At 46.0% G+C, this 18,148-nt stretch overlaps 1 protein-coding gene across 1 annotated transcript; it reads right to left on the reverse strand.

Moving 5' to 3' along the window:
* Nucleotides 1-512: 512 nt before the first annotated feature.
* On the reverse strand, nt 513-17,241 carry LOC132579990 (SH2 domain-containing protein 6-like). Its single transcript, XM_060250597.1, has 14 exons — nt 17,200-17,241; nt 15,249-15,423; nt 13,526-13,587; nt 12,148-12,217; nt 8,539-8,658; nt 6,965-6,993; nt 6,758-6,794; nt 6,406-6,463; nt 5,612-5,642; nt 4,526-4,550; nt 3,721-3,752; nt 2,982-3,065; nt 1,638-1,796; nt 513-1,039 (listed from the first exon to the last, which is right to left on the reverse strand). Exons 1-14 carry the CDS (start codon nt 17,239-17,241, stop codon nt 923-925), a joined length of 1,041 nt encoding a protein of 346 aa, XP_060106580.1. The 3' UTR covers nt 513-922.
* Between the last annotated feature and the right edge of the window lie 907 nt (nt 17,242-18,148).

Raw genomic sequence — 18,148 nt, forward strand, 5'->3', positions numbered from 1 at the left:
CTAGTAAAAAGGGACTTATTTGAGTCTATGGGTTTGGGCACATAAACACTGTGTGGGCACATAAAGGAGCTCTGAACACAATCAGTTTCAGACTTCAACTCCGTCACTCCATGGAAATTGGGAAGGTGGATACTACTGGAAATCATAAGTCTGCAAAAATTGCAATATCCTAAGAAGAGTTATACTCTTCTAAGTCCACTGAAGCCACTGGGCTTAGAAGAGTAGAACTCTTAGAACTGCATTGCAAGTGTGTTCCTGGAAAATACAACATCAGTGCCATTCAGTGGTACATGTGAGAGAAGAAGCTGCGGCTCTGTAGACAGCGCACACTTTTCAATCCAGTTCAATCTAGATGTCAGGTGAGGTCATATGTGTGTTTAACACAGGGAACAAAATCACATCTGTCTTTGGAGGGAAAACAGCTGCCAGTCCTTCTGTGGAGCTAAAACGGTTTATGTGAGAGAAATGCAAACCTATTTTCAGAAAAGTAATATAACATAACAAGATGTAGTAGCAATATATTTAAACTGAGATTAACTAAAATGTATAACTAACCCAATACAACTCTCAATGCTTTATAGGAATTTTAAAGAAACAAAAGAGGACAGCATAACTTTCCTGCAGCTGGGCAAAGCTGATGCCCTGAAAAGGGAATCCCATTTAAACTTTGCTCACTGCACCAGCATCTCCTTAACTGAAGAAGTTAAGTCCCTTCAACACCAAAGGAATATCACAGATCAAGCATTCTCTTAATTGACTCTGGAAGGATAGCTGGAAATAGCATTCATTCTGCAAGATATCAGGACACTCCAACACCAAGCTTCAGTACTTTGGCATTACATCAAACTTGCCAGGAAACAGAAGAGTTCAGTGCCTGGTGCCAAATCCCTCCCCAGATAGGCCTGCTCTCCAGGAACCTGGCTCATGGCTTCACGGGAAACAACAAGCAAGTCTGTTCCTTGGCGGAAGTGGTGCCATCAATCAGCACTAGCGGGCGCTCCATGTAACTCTGGATGATGCTGGATATGTTGTCAAAGATCTGGCAAGAGATGGAACAGAACAGGGGAGAGTTGGGACAAGGGTCAACCAAAACTAATTGGCTAACCTGTTTGCTCAGCAGCCCCCTTTGTAAGATTTGAGACTAGTTTCCCTCAAATTGTGGCAGAAAGGGAGATAGAAAGGTCTGGCCCAGAGGGTACAGTCCACCAGGTTGCAGGGCTGAATCCATGCCAAGGCTCAGACACAGCATTTGCTTTTGGTGCCTGGACTTAACCATGGAATATACAAAGTATGAACATAAGAGCCACGTGCATGTGCTTCACCTCTGAAGCAAATGAGTAAAGGGTTTCTAGACAAGAGCAAGCGATTCCAGACAGTCCTAAGCCCCTGATCTGTCCTTCTAGAAATAAAACACAGGAGAGAAATTCCCCTGAAGTTCTCCCCACTGAAAAGTTATCATGAATTATTTACATTATTTCATTTATACCTGTTACAAAAGGGCAAGGGTTTTTTTCCCCTTGGTGGGTGCAGAATTTGGATTACTTTTGCATGAAATTTTAAAATTTGTCTTTTTCACACAGAACAGGTATATTTCTGGAGAGAAGTCCCTCATGCCCTAGAGGGGCTCTAGTACACACCTCTTCTTGGTTCTTGCCATCCTTGCCGAGAGTGTACTGGTGGCTGTTCTCCAAGTAGCGGATGGGGATATTGTAGACACGGTTCTTGTACAGCACAACTAAAGTGTAGGGCTGATTCCAGCCATGTCCTGAGCTCCGTCTCACCAGGTAGGCGCTGTCCTGCCATAGGAGAAAAGGAGAAGAGGGGCAACTTTACAGGAAGAAAGTGGGGAGAGAAGGGGCACATACCAGTAGGGCTCTCCAGCACCACGGACTGGGCTGCCACACAAAGTCTAACCAGTGCCAGACAAGACCATAGAGAGACAACCAAGGGCTGGGGGCAATTCCAACTCTTTCCATATTGGGATTTTGCTTCACAAATTAACATTCAGCCATGATTTCCAACAACAACAAGGTTTCAACACTCACAACCACCATGACTACTATTCCCAAATATTTTCTTTTCATGCTTGGCCAAACAATCTAATGTACTTGAAAATCTAGGTTTTACAGTTAGAATCAGTTCTCTCTCTCCCTTATATACCTTTGCCTTGAGGAAGATTTTGGAGGCAAAATATTTTAAACCCATAACATAAATGAAACATTCCCCCAGTTGAGACCTAGTCCAGGCATGATTAATCTCTAGTTAAAATGTGATACAGTGGGGACCTGACCAAAGTACAAGACCTTTTCTCAATAGTGGTGGGGCATTGAGATCTGGCACAAGACATTTTGATGCCTGAGGCAAAAAATCCAAATACCACACCCTTTCACACCACTTGCCACTTGGAACAATTCTGTTAATATCATCAGAGGTGATTTGCCAGAGAATGTATTCACAGATCGTGCCCAGTACATCAGATCTGTCCCTCCAGTTCTGTCTACCAAAATGTGTCTCACAGATGACCCCATCCTGCCTCATGGCACGGCCATCTCTGACCTAGATCCTTTTCACACAGAAGTTTGGGTGCTAAACTGCAGCATTTCCCCCCTCTGATCTTCCTACTTCATAGTGTTCCACTTGTTGTCGCTCTGTATTCTCTTCATCATTTCTCTAGGCTTTCTCAAATGATTTGAGAAAACACAGAAAAACACAGAAAAATGACAAGTGGGAAACAGTGATACGAGGATACTCAGAGAAAAAAACAAGCGTAGCACCCAAACTCCAGGAAAGCCTCTGTGTAAAGAGATCCTAGTGACATGTAGCAATCTATTAAAAAATTCAGATACTACTGCTAGATCCGAAATGTAGTCAGCTTCAGCCAGCCGAGCTGGAGGACAAACTTAATGCAAATATTATGCTTTTCAGCTGCAAAATATAAGATCAACCACCATGCAGGACAATTTTGGGGCACACACCCATACCTTATTAAATCGGAGGAGCGCAGCCTCTGCTGTGCGCCGATCACAGCTGCCTGCATACCAGACCTTGTTCTGCACACTGGAATCCTGAGGAAGGGCAGCAGGGATGGGTAGAATACAAAATGCAGGAGTCAGTTGGGGGGACACCTAAATAAATGGAACACATGTACCAAATGGATGGGCCTAGTTGACCACATCCCCCCACCATTCCATTCCATGCAATGGGGCCCATAAATTGTTCCCTCTGAGCACCTTGAAGGAACAGCAAGACAGAAGAGCAAATTAACTTGAAAGGCTTCAAGGTTCATTCTGGGATAGTTTAAATATTAAACACCAATTAAAAACAACAAACCCCCCCCCCCCGATGTATTTGGTATGTTTTGTTTCTATTGCGGGGCTCAGAGCTACCTCAGAGGGCAAGGCCTGAGCCCCAACAGGTCCTCCTTATGGTTTGATTTTTATGGTATCCCTTCTGAATCCCTCTCATCAGTGGTTGTACAAATGAGGGTAAAGGGTGGTATAGAGAGAGGGGTTTCCCTCCTCACAAATCCTGTATTTCCTAACAGGGTGAGTGATACAAGTACAATTTAATCAGTTGCAGACATGTTGGTGCTGTCAGGAAGTAAGGGAAGAGCACCGTGTCCCTCTGAAGCACTATTTTCTCTTCCTGTGGCCTGACACTCTTTGAAAAAACAACCTGATAGTGAAAGCAGTGAACCCCAGGCAAGGGTTTTGTGCTCACCTCTGGTAGGGATCCACTCTTCAGACCCTCTCCTGAAAGAGAAATAGCACACAGCATAGTTTTAGGAGCATGATAATTACTCAGTCTCAGGATAGAACATTCCCCTCTGCAGGAAACATGGGATTGCTGAGAGCATTTGCAGAGAAGAATCAGATGGGAGGAGGGGATGTCCTTCCCTACCTCCCACCCTCCCACCCCATCTTCTCCTGTCTTCTGCCCAATCTGTAGGGACAATAGCCCAGGAGGAGACTGCTTACAAGGGAGAACCTGTGAGCGTGCAAAAGAGTAAGCCAATGCTCATTCTCGGCAAATGCTGTTGTGACCTCACAGGGCAGGGGAGGAATGATGGGAGACCCTCATCGACCCTTTTCTCTTTACCCTCATTTGTGTCCATTTATGTCCATTTTTTACTTACTTTCTCCTAGCCATCCTGCAAACCCAGAACTAAGCCCAGCTGGAGAGAAAATGGGGAGGCAGCATGGGCTAATGCCCCCTTCCATCTCACCAACCCTGCCCTGCACATGTGCATGCAGACACTCCCCTTTTCATGTCAGGTTGCCCAGCACAGATTTGAGCACATGCATTTGCTTTCAGGATGCCACAGAGTGGCTTCAGATCAGGGAAATGAGACTAGAATAGCGATGTGGGACTGGGTCAGGCTCAATACCTTGCTTGAGGTGCACTGACAGAGGCTGGAGAGAGATGAGATGTCGAGAGGTCAAAAGTGACTCTTGCTGTTCCTCATATTGTATAGTAAAGAAGAGATGACAGGCTGAATGTAAATACTTTCCCATGTGGCACTTACCCTGAGGTGAGTTCTCTGTAAGGCCCTGGAAAGAGGGAGAGGGCAGAGTGCTTTCGGTTCCTGGCCCTATGCATTAAACATCTCCACCAATTCCCCACACACGTCTCTCCACTTCCCCAGAACCTTTCTGCACAGCACAAGGCTGCACAACTCGCAAACCCCAAAGCCAAATGCAGCCCTGTGTGTGTCCCACTGAGGGCTTCAGAAACATTTCATGTTGGTTGCCTACTTGGGATGGCAAACACAAAAATATGTGGCAGGCCACCATATATGGCTGTTGGGTCATTAAAACAAAACTAGGGTTGGCAGGTCCTTACCTCTTGCCAGTGGGGGGAGGAAGGGTGTTGCAGGAGACGCTCTGGTTTGAGGGCAAAACTCTGTGGTAAAATTACCCTCAGACCATAGAGTTTTACCCTCAAACCAGAACATCTCCAGCATGTTGACATCACTCCCACTTGGTGTTACTGTGTTGGTGACATCACACGGGGATGTCACTGTTTGGGGGCAGGGAATCCCCCACTTGGGCCTGGGGGCTTCCAACCCTAAGCAAAACACACCTACACCAATCAGCAGGGGCCCCTGTAGCAGGGTGTCCAATCTCCAGGTAGAGCCCAGAGATTTGAAATTACAGCTGATCTACAGACAACAGAGATAACTTTCCCTGGGGGAAATGGCTGTTTTGGAATGTGTCTAGCTCTTTTGGCTACAGAAATACACCTTATATCCTGCTGAGGCCCCCCCCCTCCCCCAAAATCTCCAGGAATTTTCCAAACTAGAGTTGGCAGCCCTACTCTGAAGTTACATCCTGAAATGCTGACTGCCTGAAACCTTTCTAGTGATCCCTACATCCTGCAATGCTTAGGGTTGCTGACCTCCAGGTAATCATTGGAAATCTCACCATTTATCTCCAAGCAATAAATATCAGTTCACTTAGAGAAAGCAGCTGCTTTGGAAGGTGGACTGTATGGTATTATACCCCATTTAAGTCCCTCCCTCCCCAAGCCCCGCCCTCCTAAGGCCCCACCCCTGAAATCTCCCAACCCAGAACTGGCCACCCTAGCAATGCTTTCTCTGCTTTGCACTCACTGGTCGTGGTCCAGACTGGAAGATCTTTGCCCTATGTGTGAGAGAGAGAGAAATAATGAGACTAGGATGGGACTAGTGGGAAAATCCCATGATGTACAGGTTTGAGACCCCATCTGAGAACATAGGCCTAGGGTTGCTTCTACAACAAAGTTTTCTTCTGGTTTGGCACCTGAACTTGGATAAGTTTTCTCGAAGTACCCACGCAGCAACATCTCCTAATCATCCATTTTCCAAGTTTTTCCTGCTTTGGTCCAAGATTTCCCAAACCTGATTTGATACTACCTTTTTGGAAAGACTGCAGTCAAAGCACATTTGGACACGTAAGGTTTGTATTTTTGAAGATCTCTCCCACATCAGCACCATGTTCCTTGCCTCTTCTTCCCTTCCTACAGCCACCACTTTCTACATACCACAGTAGGACTTTTCTTCTTTTTTTAAAAAGATAATTGTTCAATTATTATATCATTATAACATTAATAGTTTGCTGCCATAGTGTATTATTTCCTCTGAATCCATTAAAATGTGTCTAGCTCTTTTGGCTACAGAAATACACCTTTCCTTTTTTGTCTGTGCAGTGAAAAGGGGATCAGTAGGGATCTAGCACAGCTTAAACAACTCACATCTCCTAGGGGAACAGGATGCATACAAACAGTGTATCTGGTCATCTAAACTGCACCTGCCAGGCCAATGAAACCCCAAGTCCCTGTTTTAAAGATTTTACAGAGATTGCTGGGAGGGGACTTTTCTTCCCTCCAACCTGGCTTTGAATGTGTATGTATGGGATGCACACTCACCTAAGTTGCTTCAAAGGAGTGGAGATTGGACAGGGGGGTAGCCTGCAGGGTATTGAGTCTGTAAGGAACAGGGAAAAAATCAGACTAAGGAGAAATGTGGTAGGCTGGACTCTCTTTGTATGAGTTTAGGGTTGGTTAGTTCCAGATGAACACAAACACCTCCCAGGGCATGGTCTCAAGGCATGATGCAGCCACCCTAACTATGAGAGACTGTCTAGGATTCTGGTGTATGTTGCTCTGAGTTCCTTGGAAGAAAGCTGAGAGACGAACAAAATAAGTAGATACCTAGCATCATCAGTGCTACCACAACATACCAACAGAAGATGTCAGAGTCTAGATGAAGGACCCTCACCTGTGCTGGGCTCACATATCAAGTAGATGGACTCCTCCTGGGAAAGGGAGAGAGATCTTAGATACCTGAGAAGCCCACAGCTTGCTCCCCACTGACTTCTTGTATCCAGTCACTACCATGAAAACTTACTTCATTGCAAATGGTCACAAGGAGCAAATACTGTAGAATAGCAGATGCTCCTCATGAATTGAATGCATCAGTGCTTACCTCGTCATCTTTCAGGGCTGGGAAAGGATCTGCAAAGAGATGCAAAGATTGGGCAAGAAACAGCAGCTTAGAGCTAGTCCTATTAGCCCATTCCTATTCTGAACATAGCTAGTCTCCCTACCCTTTTTCATATGTGGCATCAGCTGGATCCTTGTCATCTAAAAAGATGCAGAACTTCCAAGAAAGCAGCAAAGTTGTGTTACAGATGCAGTTTCTCGAAAATCTCAGGGTTGGTTTTAAAAATTAAGTTTATATTCCTTATAGTTACGGTGTGCTTAAAAAATGTGTGTAACTCCTACAAAAATTATAGAAAACTGCTTACCCATGGCTAGCAAAACCAAACCTAGTATGCAAATTAAGATAAATTACACACATATGCTTATTTGCATAACTGATATTACAAATAGCAGTATTCAAGTTTTATGTAGTACACAAACATGTTAATTTTGTTCTAATTCCATGGGGGCTGAAATGAAACGTGCTTCATTGATAAATGAGGGCATAGGTTTCAGACCAGATATAGGATGGCCAAGAAGGATAGGAGGATCTAACAAGGATGAAAGGACACAGGAGTAAGGGGAAGACAGAAATGATGGGAAGCTTTGGAAAGAAAGGTTAGTGTTAGGGGTGGTTGAGGTTTTGGTTGTACTGAATTATATGCAACACAGTGAACATTTTTGTAAGCTGCTCTCAGGTTTCTGGATAGGCCAAGGTAAAAATAAAAGTTTTATAGTGAGAGTATTGACAGTGAGAGTATTGACTATATGCATAATTGAATGCAATCTGTTCAGGAGCTTTGGCTGGGAAACACAATAATGCAACTTTTCCCAGTGTAATTTTTCCCAAGAGCCAATGCAGTTTTCCCCAAGAGAGCTTGTAGATTACAGCAAATCAATACACAGTAGAAAGACAAATCATGAATTGGCAAATTAGTTTGGCTGCAAGCTTTGATCTACATCCCATTGTGCTTGTGGTAGTGAAGCCTCTGAAACTAATTGGCTGAGCTGGTGTAATGGCCACAAAACATTCACAATCATTACAACTGCTCTGAGAACAAAACTGCCTGCCTCTGGGAAACAGGGATGCTAGCCTCCAGGTGGGACCTAGGGATCACCTGGAACTACAGTTCATCTTCAAACCATAGAGAACAGTTACCCCACAGAAAAAGGATGTTTTGGAGGGTGCACTCTATGGTATTGTACCCCACGGACGTCCCTGTTCTCCCCAGGCTTCATCCCCAAATCTCCAGGAGTAGCTTTGCAGAACAGACTGTGGGGAAGAGGCCTCAAGAAGTGGGGAATCTTCTTGGCTCAGTGGTAGAGCATCTGCTTGGTAAGCTAAAGAAGAGATAGCCTTCAGGCAAGATCATTACAGAAAGGATGCAGAGTAGGTGGGTGAAATGAGAGGCACAAGGGGAAATAAAGGGAAAATACAGAGATATTTCCATGTGATTCCTTGGCTGCAGAAATACTCATAATTTTAAAAGGAGCTTAACCAAGGACATTTTGAACTGCCAATTCAAATTTGCCCAGCAGTTAGCTAAACACAGTCCAAACTGCAATCCTGTGACATACCTCTGTTCGTGGAAGTTTTCATTTGTTGCCCAGAGGAACTCAGCACTGGCAGGGATACTCGACGGGCAGAGAGTGGAAGAGGAGGAGGTGGGGGAGGTTTTGTTTTTCCTGTTTTCAGAGCTGGAAAGAAAAGATTGCATTAAGTTGTGGGAGGCCAAGTGATACTGGAAGAATCAACAATATGGAAGACAAACCCTCGAAGAACCCATTTATATCATACTGTTGTCAAAGCTACATTAGGTACTGCACAGGCCACCAAAAGAGCTGGCAGTTTTAAAAAGCTTTGGCTCCTAAAGGCTAAGTGCCACAGAGCACATGCGAGATGCCTTTCCATTAAGAGGGGAATGGCACTGTTTTTAATAGTGTGTAACTAGGGGCACAGAGCCTTTGAGAAAAGAAATGAGTCAATTGCCTTTCCATTTTAACAGGAAGTGGCTCAAAAATAAATACCAGTACTGAGATCATCAGAGCATGTGGAGAGTGCCCCATTCTTTCTGCCAAAAACTACCTGATAAGCTCTAAATCCTTACTCTGTCTAGTGTTCAATGCAACAAAAACACATCCAGCTCAAAAACAATGCGTTTCAAACACATCCAGCCATGGCCCACATCACATTGCCATGGAAACTCATTAGTCTGAAGCCCAAACTACATGTGATGTTGGAGTTGGTTATATGTAATTTGGCCCTTTATGAAACATGGATCAGGACTGCTGTGTTGGGGAGAGGTTTAACTCCCTCCCCCCTTTTCCATGGTTGCTTTAAGCCACTGGGAGAAATGAGGGAGACAGGCTGTTCCCTAAAGGGGCTTAAAATAGCCTAGGCATTTTCAGTCTGGAAAATGGAATGGGTAGTAAATAGGTCCCCTTTCCTTTTGCTGCAGGCTATTTCTATTATTGTGACAATGATCAATGATAAAACAGCATGTGGCTTTTTATTCTGTGGTTTTTATAAGAATTGGGACCCTCCAACGGGCATAAAAATGCTGTGGAGATCTGATCATGGATCTTCTTGGCTCAGTGGTACAGCATCTGCTTGGTAAGCAGAAGGTCCCCGGTTCAACCCCTGGCATCTCCAGCTAAAAAGGGTCCAGGCAAATAGGTGTGAAAAATCTCAGCTTGAGAGCTGCTGGAGAGCCCTGAGAGCCGCTCCCAGTCTGAGTAGACAATACTGACTTTGATGGACCAAGGGTCTGATTCAGTATAAGGCAACTTCATATGTTTATATATATGCTCACTACACCACAAAATAAACATGGGCAATCTAGACATACATGGCGGGCGGCCGCATGGGTGTGGGTGGATCTACAGCGCTGCTTGTTGGCTTCCAAAGGGGAGACGGTACGCCATGCTGGGAGAGGGAAGAGGGGCCCGACGAGCAAGAGAGAACCCATCACCATGGTGAGTTCACCCAGGCGCACACCATTGGCCCACTGCCGAGGCGGGGGTGGGGGAGGTGCACGTTCGCGCGGGACCACAGGATTGGCCAGCCCGTTGCGCGTGACCAGGCAATGGGATGGAAAGCCCACGCCTGAGAGGCCGTCAATCCCCCCACTCCCTCCTACTGTCAGAGACTTTGCCAATAGCAGGCTGGCAGCCAGGGGCATGCGTAGACAAGCAGGAAGTGCCAAGTGCAGGAGTTCCCTGTCCTAGACAGCGGCTAGAATGTGTCTCTGGAAACAGCCAGACCAAGTCCAAAAGACATCACCATCTGGAGCCCCCCACTCCCGGTGTTGCCCTGCTGCCGCCCCCCACTATGTGCAAGGAACAGATTCCCTGGGGGCCGCAGAACTCGGGAGTGCGAGCCGCTGGGCATGCATGCACTTCAGCAACCCCCCCCCAAGTGCCCAGCACACAGCAGCCTTGTGCGGTCGGGTAGGCTGTTAGCCTGGGCAGGCTGAGGGGCGGCACCCCCCCTCCGCTGTCCAGCCATGTGGGGGGCAGCATGGCGGCTCATAGCCCATTCCCCGCCCCCAAGAACCAAGTCTGCCCACCCTCCCAGGCACTCCCTTGGAGAGGCCACTGACGGGGGGGTTGCCCCGGGAACGTGCAGCATATGCCAAGCAGGAGAAACAACAGAGGGCACAGCTCAGACTTTATTTTTCTGGAACAGAGTGCAGCAGTTTCTCTGGTGCGCACTTGGCAGTCTCGCTGTGGGCGGGGTTCTGCTCTGAGTGGCGGGCAGAAGTAGCTGAGGGAGTGGGGGGGCGGTGGAGCGGCACATGCAGAAGCCTCTGTGTTGGAGTCCAACCTGAAAAACGGAGACAGAGATCAAGAGCACCAGCAGGGGTGGCGGCTGGAAGAGCAGGCTGCGTTTCAGCCGGGCGCTCTCTTAAAGGGACAGTCTTTGACCCACCTCCTCGCAACAGGGCAGCTGCCACACACACACACCCTGTGCCCTGCTAGGGGTTGGGAACGCGGCAGAGGGCAGACCAAGGGAAGGGAGCAGGCGGCAGCACAGGGGAGCGAGGTCAGCAGATGCCCTCTGCCGAAGCCCACTACCCGGTTCAAGTGACAGAGATGCTTGCACACCGAGTGGTCGAGAGCGAGGGGAGGGGGAGGCGGGGGGGGGGGACTGTGGAACTTACCCAGCCATGGGCGACAGTTCTCGCATGCAGAGACTCTGGAAGCCTGGAACCTGTGGAGACCTGGAAACAAGAGCAGTTAGCCCGAGGGGAGAGACCTCTCTCTCCCCCTCGCAAGTCACAGATACTGTCAAAGCAACAGCGAGGTGCAAAACCCGTCACCAACGTGCCTGCCTGTCCCTCACTCTATGTCTGTATGGCCGGGAGCTCGCCGGCAGAGCTTCCCGCCATGCGCTCCTCTCCCTAACAACTGAGTTGTGCGAGGCCAGAGCGGAAGTATTTCTAGGAGGGAGGAGACCGCGATTGGGTGCTGGGGAGGGGGCTTGTCAGCCTGAGGCACGAGGGGATTGGCGAGGCAATCACGCCGCTCCCTGAGGGGTTTCTGAGCTTCCGCAGCGGCGGAGGCAACCTTTGTTTTTCGTTTCAACGAGTGCCTATGGGGCACACCGGTGTTTTTGCAGGCATAAAGTTGTGTCTCTCGGGGGGGGGGGGGCGTGTCATGGGCCAAACTGCTCAGGAAGCTGCCTAAGCCTGGCCGTGCCCCCAACTCCACCCCCTCCTCTGCCTGAACACCACGCTCCGCCTCACTTCTGCCCACGCTTGGGCACAGCCCTCAGGCACCGCTGCCAGACAGAGGGGCACTCAGGCAGCCCCCCACCCACAGAACTCCCCTTCGCTGTGGCGGCGCTGGTTGTACGTCGACGCAAACCCTTTCTGCACTCATGTAGCGGCTCATCTGCTCCCAAAAGACTTTCTGCCCACCCACCCCCCTCTGGATTGCACTCTTACTCTCCCATATGGGAGTTGACTTGGGCTCTAGCACAGACATACTCAAAGACTGGATTCATAATGTTTGACACTTGCCTATCATCACCATAGTTCTTCCTCAGCCTGAAATTCCAGGGCCCAAAGATAAATTATTACATGCTGTTCAAAGCTGACCATTTTTTAGTGAATCCTCCTCCCTTAGTACTACCCCATCCACAACCACCCATCCACTTGCCCAGTCCCTAGCCTCTTCTCTCACCTTTCTCTGTTGCCCAGAGCCTGGTTATTGCTTCCTCATTGCTGCCTTCGGCCCCATGCTTTGACAGGTGCTGCAGGGCATGAAAGGCAAGGAGTTATTAATAAAGGTATGTAAAGTATTATTGTTTGTATACTTTGGACCTACCTTTTTATATTATACACCATCATCTTTTATTATCAGTATAAATTTGACAGATATGTTTTTAAACCTTTGATTAGGCTGGCACAGATTATTATGCAGGATATAAATTGGTGCTTTTATGATATACTATCTCTGTTTTCTGGATTGTCTAAAAATTCCCACAGATGGCAGAAGTAAGTGTGACATGGGTGAATATTCTATAAGGAAATACTGCAAAAAAAAAAGAAGAAGAAGACTCGGCAGTGAAGAGATTTTGTAAATGACCTTTTTGATTGCAACAGTAATGTTATGTAATCCTCAGGACAGTAGCCCTGTTTACAAGTTACAATGAACACATGCACAATCTGTGTACAGCATACACATGATTTTTCTTTATATAAGTGTTGAGTACTTCTTATGTAACATTCAACACACATACAGTTGAATGGATGATCATATTTATCCAGGTACTAGTCCCTTGTAAAGTCAATGTAACATGTGAACAGGCTGACAATGTATACTTGATTTTTCTTTATATGCATGTTGAGTAATTCACAATACACCTGCTTAAGGATACTAAATTATAAGATAAGGGAAGAGGAAGGGGGGAGGGGGCCGGAGGTGCACAACAGGGTAGAAAAGGAAGAGCAAGAGAAACAGTGGAAGAGAAAGAGGAAAGATTACCATACTTAGGGTAACTGGATTTGTTCATATCTAAAATAACCACAATACATTTCCTATCCCACTCCACCCTTGGCTTTTACATTCTCTTTTTATGGCACTTGATGAACATACAAAACTACTGTGTCAGACCTTTGGGCCTTTCAAAGTCAGCTAGGGTTGCCAGCCTCCAGGTAGTAGCTGGAAATCCATTGCTATTAAAACTGATCTCCAGGCCAGAGAGATCAATTAACCTGGAGAAAATGACAGCTTTGGAAGGTGGACTCTGTGGCATTATACCCCATTGAAGTCCCTGCACTCCTCAGGCTCCATCCCCAACTTCTCCGGGTATTTCCCAGGCCTTAGGTTAGTTCAGTCTGCTCTGAATGGCAGCAGCACTGCGTGTTCTCAGACAGAGGACTTTCACATCTCCTCCTATCTGATCCTTTTAGGAGGTGCAGAGTATTAAACCTGGGATGAAAATGCACTAACACTGAATCATGACCCATCCCCAAATCAGAAAAATCAGATGAATTCTGGCCTGCTATTAACTTGAGTCTCAGTGTAGCTCTTCCCCATATCCAAACACATCACTTACCAGATGAGGCTTTGGCTGCAGGAAATTGTTTGGCTCAGAGAAGCGCCTCAGGACTGGTTGATCTGAGGGCAAAGAAACAGCCAGAAGGGGTGGCAAAGTTCACAAGAGCCATCTGTAACATCCTCCCAATCACCTTTCAACTATGCCCTTCTTCTCCCTGGTCAATCCATCCAACTTCATCTTCCCCAGTAGTTCATAACCCATGCCGACCTTTCCCAAAACACTAAAGAGGTGCTCCTAAGTTTATTGGGCTACTTACTTGGTCATTATGGTAGCATCCCTACCCACCACAAATTATTGGAAGGAGCAGTGAAAATCCCAACAAACACGTTCAGCCCAAAACATTTGTAGCACAGGTGCATATTCTGGATGAATTGTGTCCCTTGTCTACCTGTCTGCTACTTTTAGACCTAGTTTACACATGAAGAAGAATTCTAAGGCAATATACAGGTGGTATAATAGGTTGCACCATTTCAGGCTGCTGGTGGACAACCACATTTTGAAATCTCCCCATTACCAGCACCTGCAAATACAGACCCAATGCGGCAAGTAAATATTGGTGGAAATGGTTAGACTTGGGGAGTGTCAAACATGCATCCTGCGGGCTGAATCTGGCTCATGCAGGGTTCAAATCTGACCCAAAACAATTTCCTTCTGCTTCCTTTACCTGGGTTGCTGCAGTGGCGAAACCATAGCTTGCTTTCCCCCCACCTCCATGAGCGGCTGCTTCCTGTTTCCTGCCTCCCTCTTCCCTCCCTCTCTTTCTCTCAGGAACACAGGCACCCAGAAAGCTCTGTGGCCATTTAGTGTGGAAGAGATACAAAGGCAAATCTCTCTCCCTCCCCCAATTTTATTCCAGGTATAAGCTTTTTTGCGCTTCTTCAGAGGGTGGGTAGGTGGATTCTTCTGACAAGCATTTGTACATTGAGGAAATTACTTTGACTTATTCTGAAAAGTTGTTTTAAAAAGATTTGATTTCTCTGTTATTTTCTTTCAAAAAGACTGTGATTAGGAATTTGAATGCCTGGATTAGTCCTTGTATCTTGGAGAGTGGAGTGATTTCAGATGCCCAATGATAATAGCACACATTGGTAACAAGACAGGAAAACTAGGTCAATTCAGTCCAGAAGGGTGCATTGTCTTGAGTTTCATTATCAATTGCAATTCAGCAGTCTCTAATCTTCCTTCGGGATTCCTTTGTAAGAGCACTGCCACTCTTAAGTCAGCAACCAAATCTTGTGATTTCTAATGTCAGACTTATGTCCATTTATTCTTTGCATCCTCCTGGAATGAAGCCTCCTGGGTGGAATTGAAACCTAGGTTTGCTGTCTCATTTCTAATGCTGTTATCTCCATGCCTACTACCCCCCTGCATATCCAATCAGGCCTGCTATTGCCATTCGGCATCTTAAATCACCATTATAATAAAGTTTAGATCTCTGGTACCTCATATTACATTTTATGGTGCACATGGCCCAGTCCAACAAAATGACATTTATGTCAAATCCATCCCTTGTAACAAATGAGTTCAACACCTCTGGGTTAGACTATTTCTCTTTTTTGTGCTCATTTTTATTTGCATTGAGGGTTTGGGGGGAGCAGTAGCTACCTCATCTTGCTTCATGGCATGAGCACACATGGAATCCCCTGTCTATAAAAATTCCTCCACCATCTTCTAAACGATCATCAGCTTCCTGGATTCTTATGCATACTTTCGCCCTTACCAAGATACACATCCTCTGCAGCCTCCTGCTGCTTGGCTGGAGCCAGTCTCTTGTTATGGCTTTCATTTGGTGGAACCTCGTATGTATGTTGGTCGTCATCGTCTTCTTTCTCCTTCTCCTCTTCCTCTGTGTCAATGTGAGCCTGAGAAATGTCCAGAGCAATCTGGGTAGAACTCTGGCTGGCCAGCACTCAAACTGTGTTGCAGGGAATCTTATCAGGATTCCTCAAACAGAAGACAATTAATGGCTGCAAATCTTCCCAGAAAGACTACTAAGCCTGCAGTTACTGAACTTGTCCACCAATGCACAACATCGGGGAAAGTTGGATGTATTCCAAGATGTATTGTACATGTACATAGTATAATGCAGTGTCATTCATGGGGGAGGGGCACAGGAAATCTGTCAGAACTTTTTGAAGCAAAATGAAATTTTAGGCCTGACATACAGCAGTGGAACTTCAAAGGAAGGCAATGTGTAACAATGGGAGGAACCAACAAATTTTGTGAGTGGATGCTGGGAGAAGGCCATTCCAGGAAACACCATCAGAACTGAAACCTAAGGCAGCAGCCATTTTGAGTCCAATTGTGGCACCATGTTAGAATTTGCTTATGCTACACTTCCATGGTATGATTTTACAAAGCTTGCTGTCAAAACTGTTATAGTCTGTCAGCTGCATGTACTTTTGTTGTAGGTAGTTGAAGCTTTACTATGTGACACTGCAGCACTGAAACCCTGCTTTCTCAGTGAGACTTCAGAGTGATCTGTTTACTTACTGTATGTCACATGTCCACTAAGTGAATACCCAAGCCATGTGTATTTATACCACATGGGTAAAAGCGCTGCTACTGGTTAAATACAGCATGTATAGCAAAAAGATATCTTGGGGAGGAGTAACTGAGAGGTGCCTCAATACAATCTCTTATTCTAGAATAACTACCAACATGGGTTCTATTTTTGAAATCATCAGTATGACGGACATTTCACACTCTGGTAGTGGATGGGAATAGAACCCACAATTTTACTTTTTTTTTTTTAAACCAATGTGGAGAGGAGGATAACTAATGCATGTCTGAATCAAATGATTGATCTGAAATAATTACTATTCCTCTGTTTATAATCACCAGGGTGCTTCATTTATAGGCATTTGCTAAAAGGGTGGAACAGATCTACCTGCTTCCCACCCTAACAACAAAATATACAAGGTAAAAGGTTCTTTGAAGACTTGAAGTAACCACTGTACAAGTGATCTTGAAGCACACTCTGAATCAGTGGATGACATTGAATTTAAGAGGTTGGATTCTCTGAGGGTGAAGTTTAGGAGTACCAGAAGTACTGGGGAAGAATAGGAGGCTGTGACATAAGAACCAGGGAGATGATGATGGGGGATATGGTTAGGGGTTCAGATTACTTACCGCTGGCTCAAAATTCTCTGGAAATACACAGAGGAATTTGTGTGAGTAATAGACAATAATTTGAGTTCCACTGGTACAATGATTCACCAGTTCATTATACCAGTGATTCATACGGCTGCCAGTTCCAGGTAGGGAAATATTTGGAGGTGTTGGGGGATGGAGCCAGATGAGAATGGGGTTTGGGGATGGGAGAGACTTCAGTTCACTATAATGCTATGGAGTCCACTGGCACTTTCCAAAGCAATCAGTTTTTTCCAAGTGAACAGATCTCTATCACCTGGGGAACAGTTGTAATCCCAGGATGGCAACCCTAAATTCAGGATGGGGTAAGGGGAAGCAGAAAGATACTTTGATTTGGACACTAACACCCTTAAACAAAAATGAATGCCAATGTCAACCCCAGAAGATAAGTATTAATAAAGAAGAAAAAGCAAGGCCCAGTTACCAAAAGTTACCAAAATTTCCTACAAACAATAATTTCTAAAAACTATTTTAAAAACTGGAAGGTACCAGTGCTCAGTCCTGTTTGTTAATCATACTTTGGAGTCATTTAGGGCCAAAATAGACTTGATGACATCCATCGGGACACCACCACCACCATTTAAAAGTGATTTAAAACTGCTGCAAAGGCCCAGTCCTTCCTCCCCCACAACACACAGCCTGTGAGTTAGGTGGGGCTAAGAGAGCTCTTACAGAAGCTGCCCTTTCAAGGACAGCTCTGCCAGAGCTATGGCTGACCCAAGGCCATTCCAGCAGCTGCAAGCAGAGGAGTGGGAATCAAACCTGGTTCTCCCAGATAAGAGTCCATGCACTTAACCACTACACCAAACTGACTCTCAGGAGGAAGTTAGCATGAATATATCTATTCTAGGCAGAGTGGATCCCTTTGAGCAACAGCATGGTCAGGCCCACCCCATTCACTGATCTGCTGCATGAAGTCCTCTAAGTTAATGGAAAGCAAGGCCCATCACAGGCACCCCACTTACCTGGTCGGCTTGGAGGAGATGGTGGGGCCTGGGGCCTTTACCAACAAAATAAAGAAGAATATATTATAATAAATCCTCAGGTGATGCTGTATTCACCCATTTCCCTTTACATTGTGCAATGAAAAATGGCATATTCTTCTTTATGTGGAGATTTTCTAGAAAAAGTTGGATGTTTTTTGTTGGAGATGCTTTAAACTAGTGGCTTTCAAAGTGTCTGCCTTCTCTCCACATCAGAAGAAGAAGAATAGCAGATTTATACCCTGCCCTATACTCTGAATCAGAGACTCAGAGCGGCTTACAGTCTCCATTATCTTCTTCTCTCCCTCCACAACAGACACCCTGTGAGGTGGGTGGGACTGAGAGGGGTCTCACAGCAGATGCCCTTTCAAGGACAACTCCTGCGATAGCTAAGGCTAACCCAAGGCCATTCCAGCAGGTGCAAGTGGAGGATTGGGGAATCAAACCCGGTTCTCTCAGACAAGAGAGACTTAACCACTACACC

Source organism: Heteronotia binoei, chromosome 12 (assembly GCF_032191835.1).
Source record: "Heteronotia binoei isolate CCM8104 ecotype False Entrance Well chromosome 12, APGP_CSIRO_Hbin_v1, whole genome shotgun sequence".
Classification (NCBI taxonomy): Eukaryota; Metazoa; Chordata; class Lepidosauria; order Squamata; family Gekkonidae; genus Heteronotia; species Heteronotia binoei.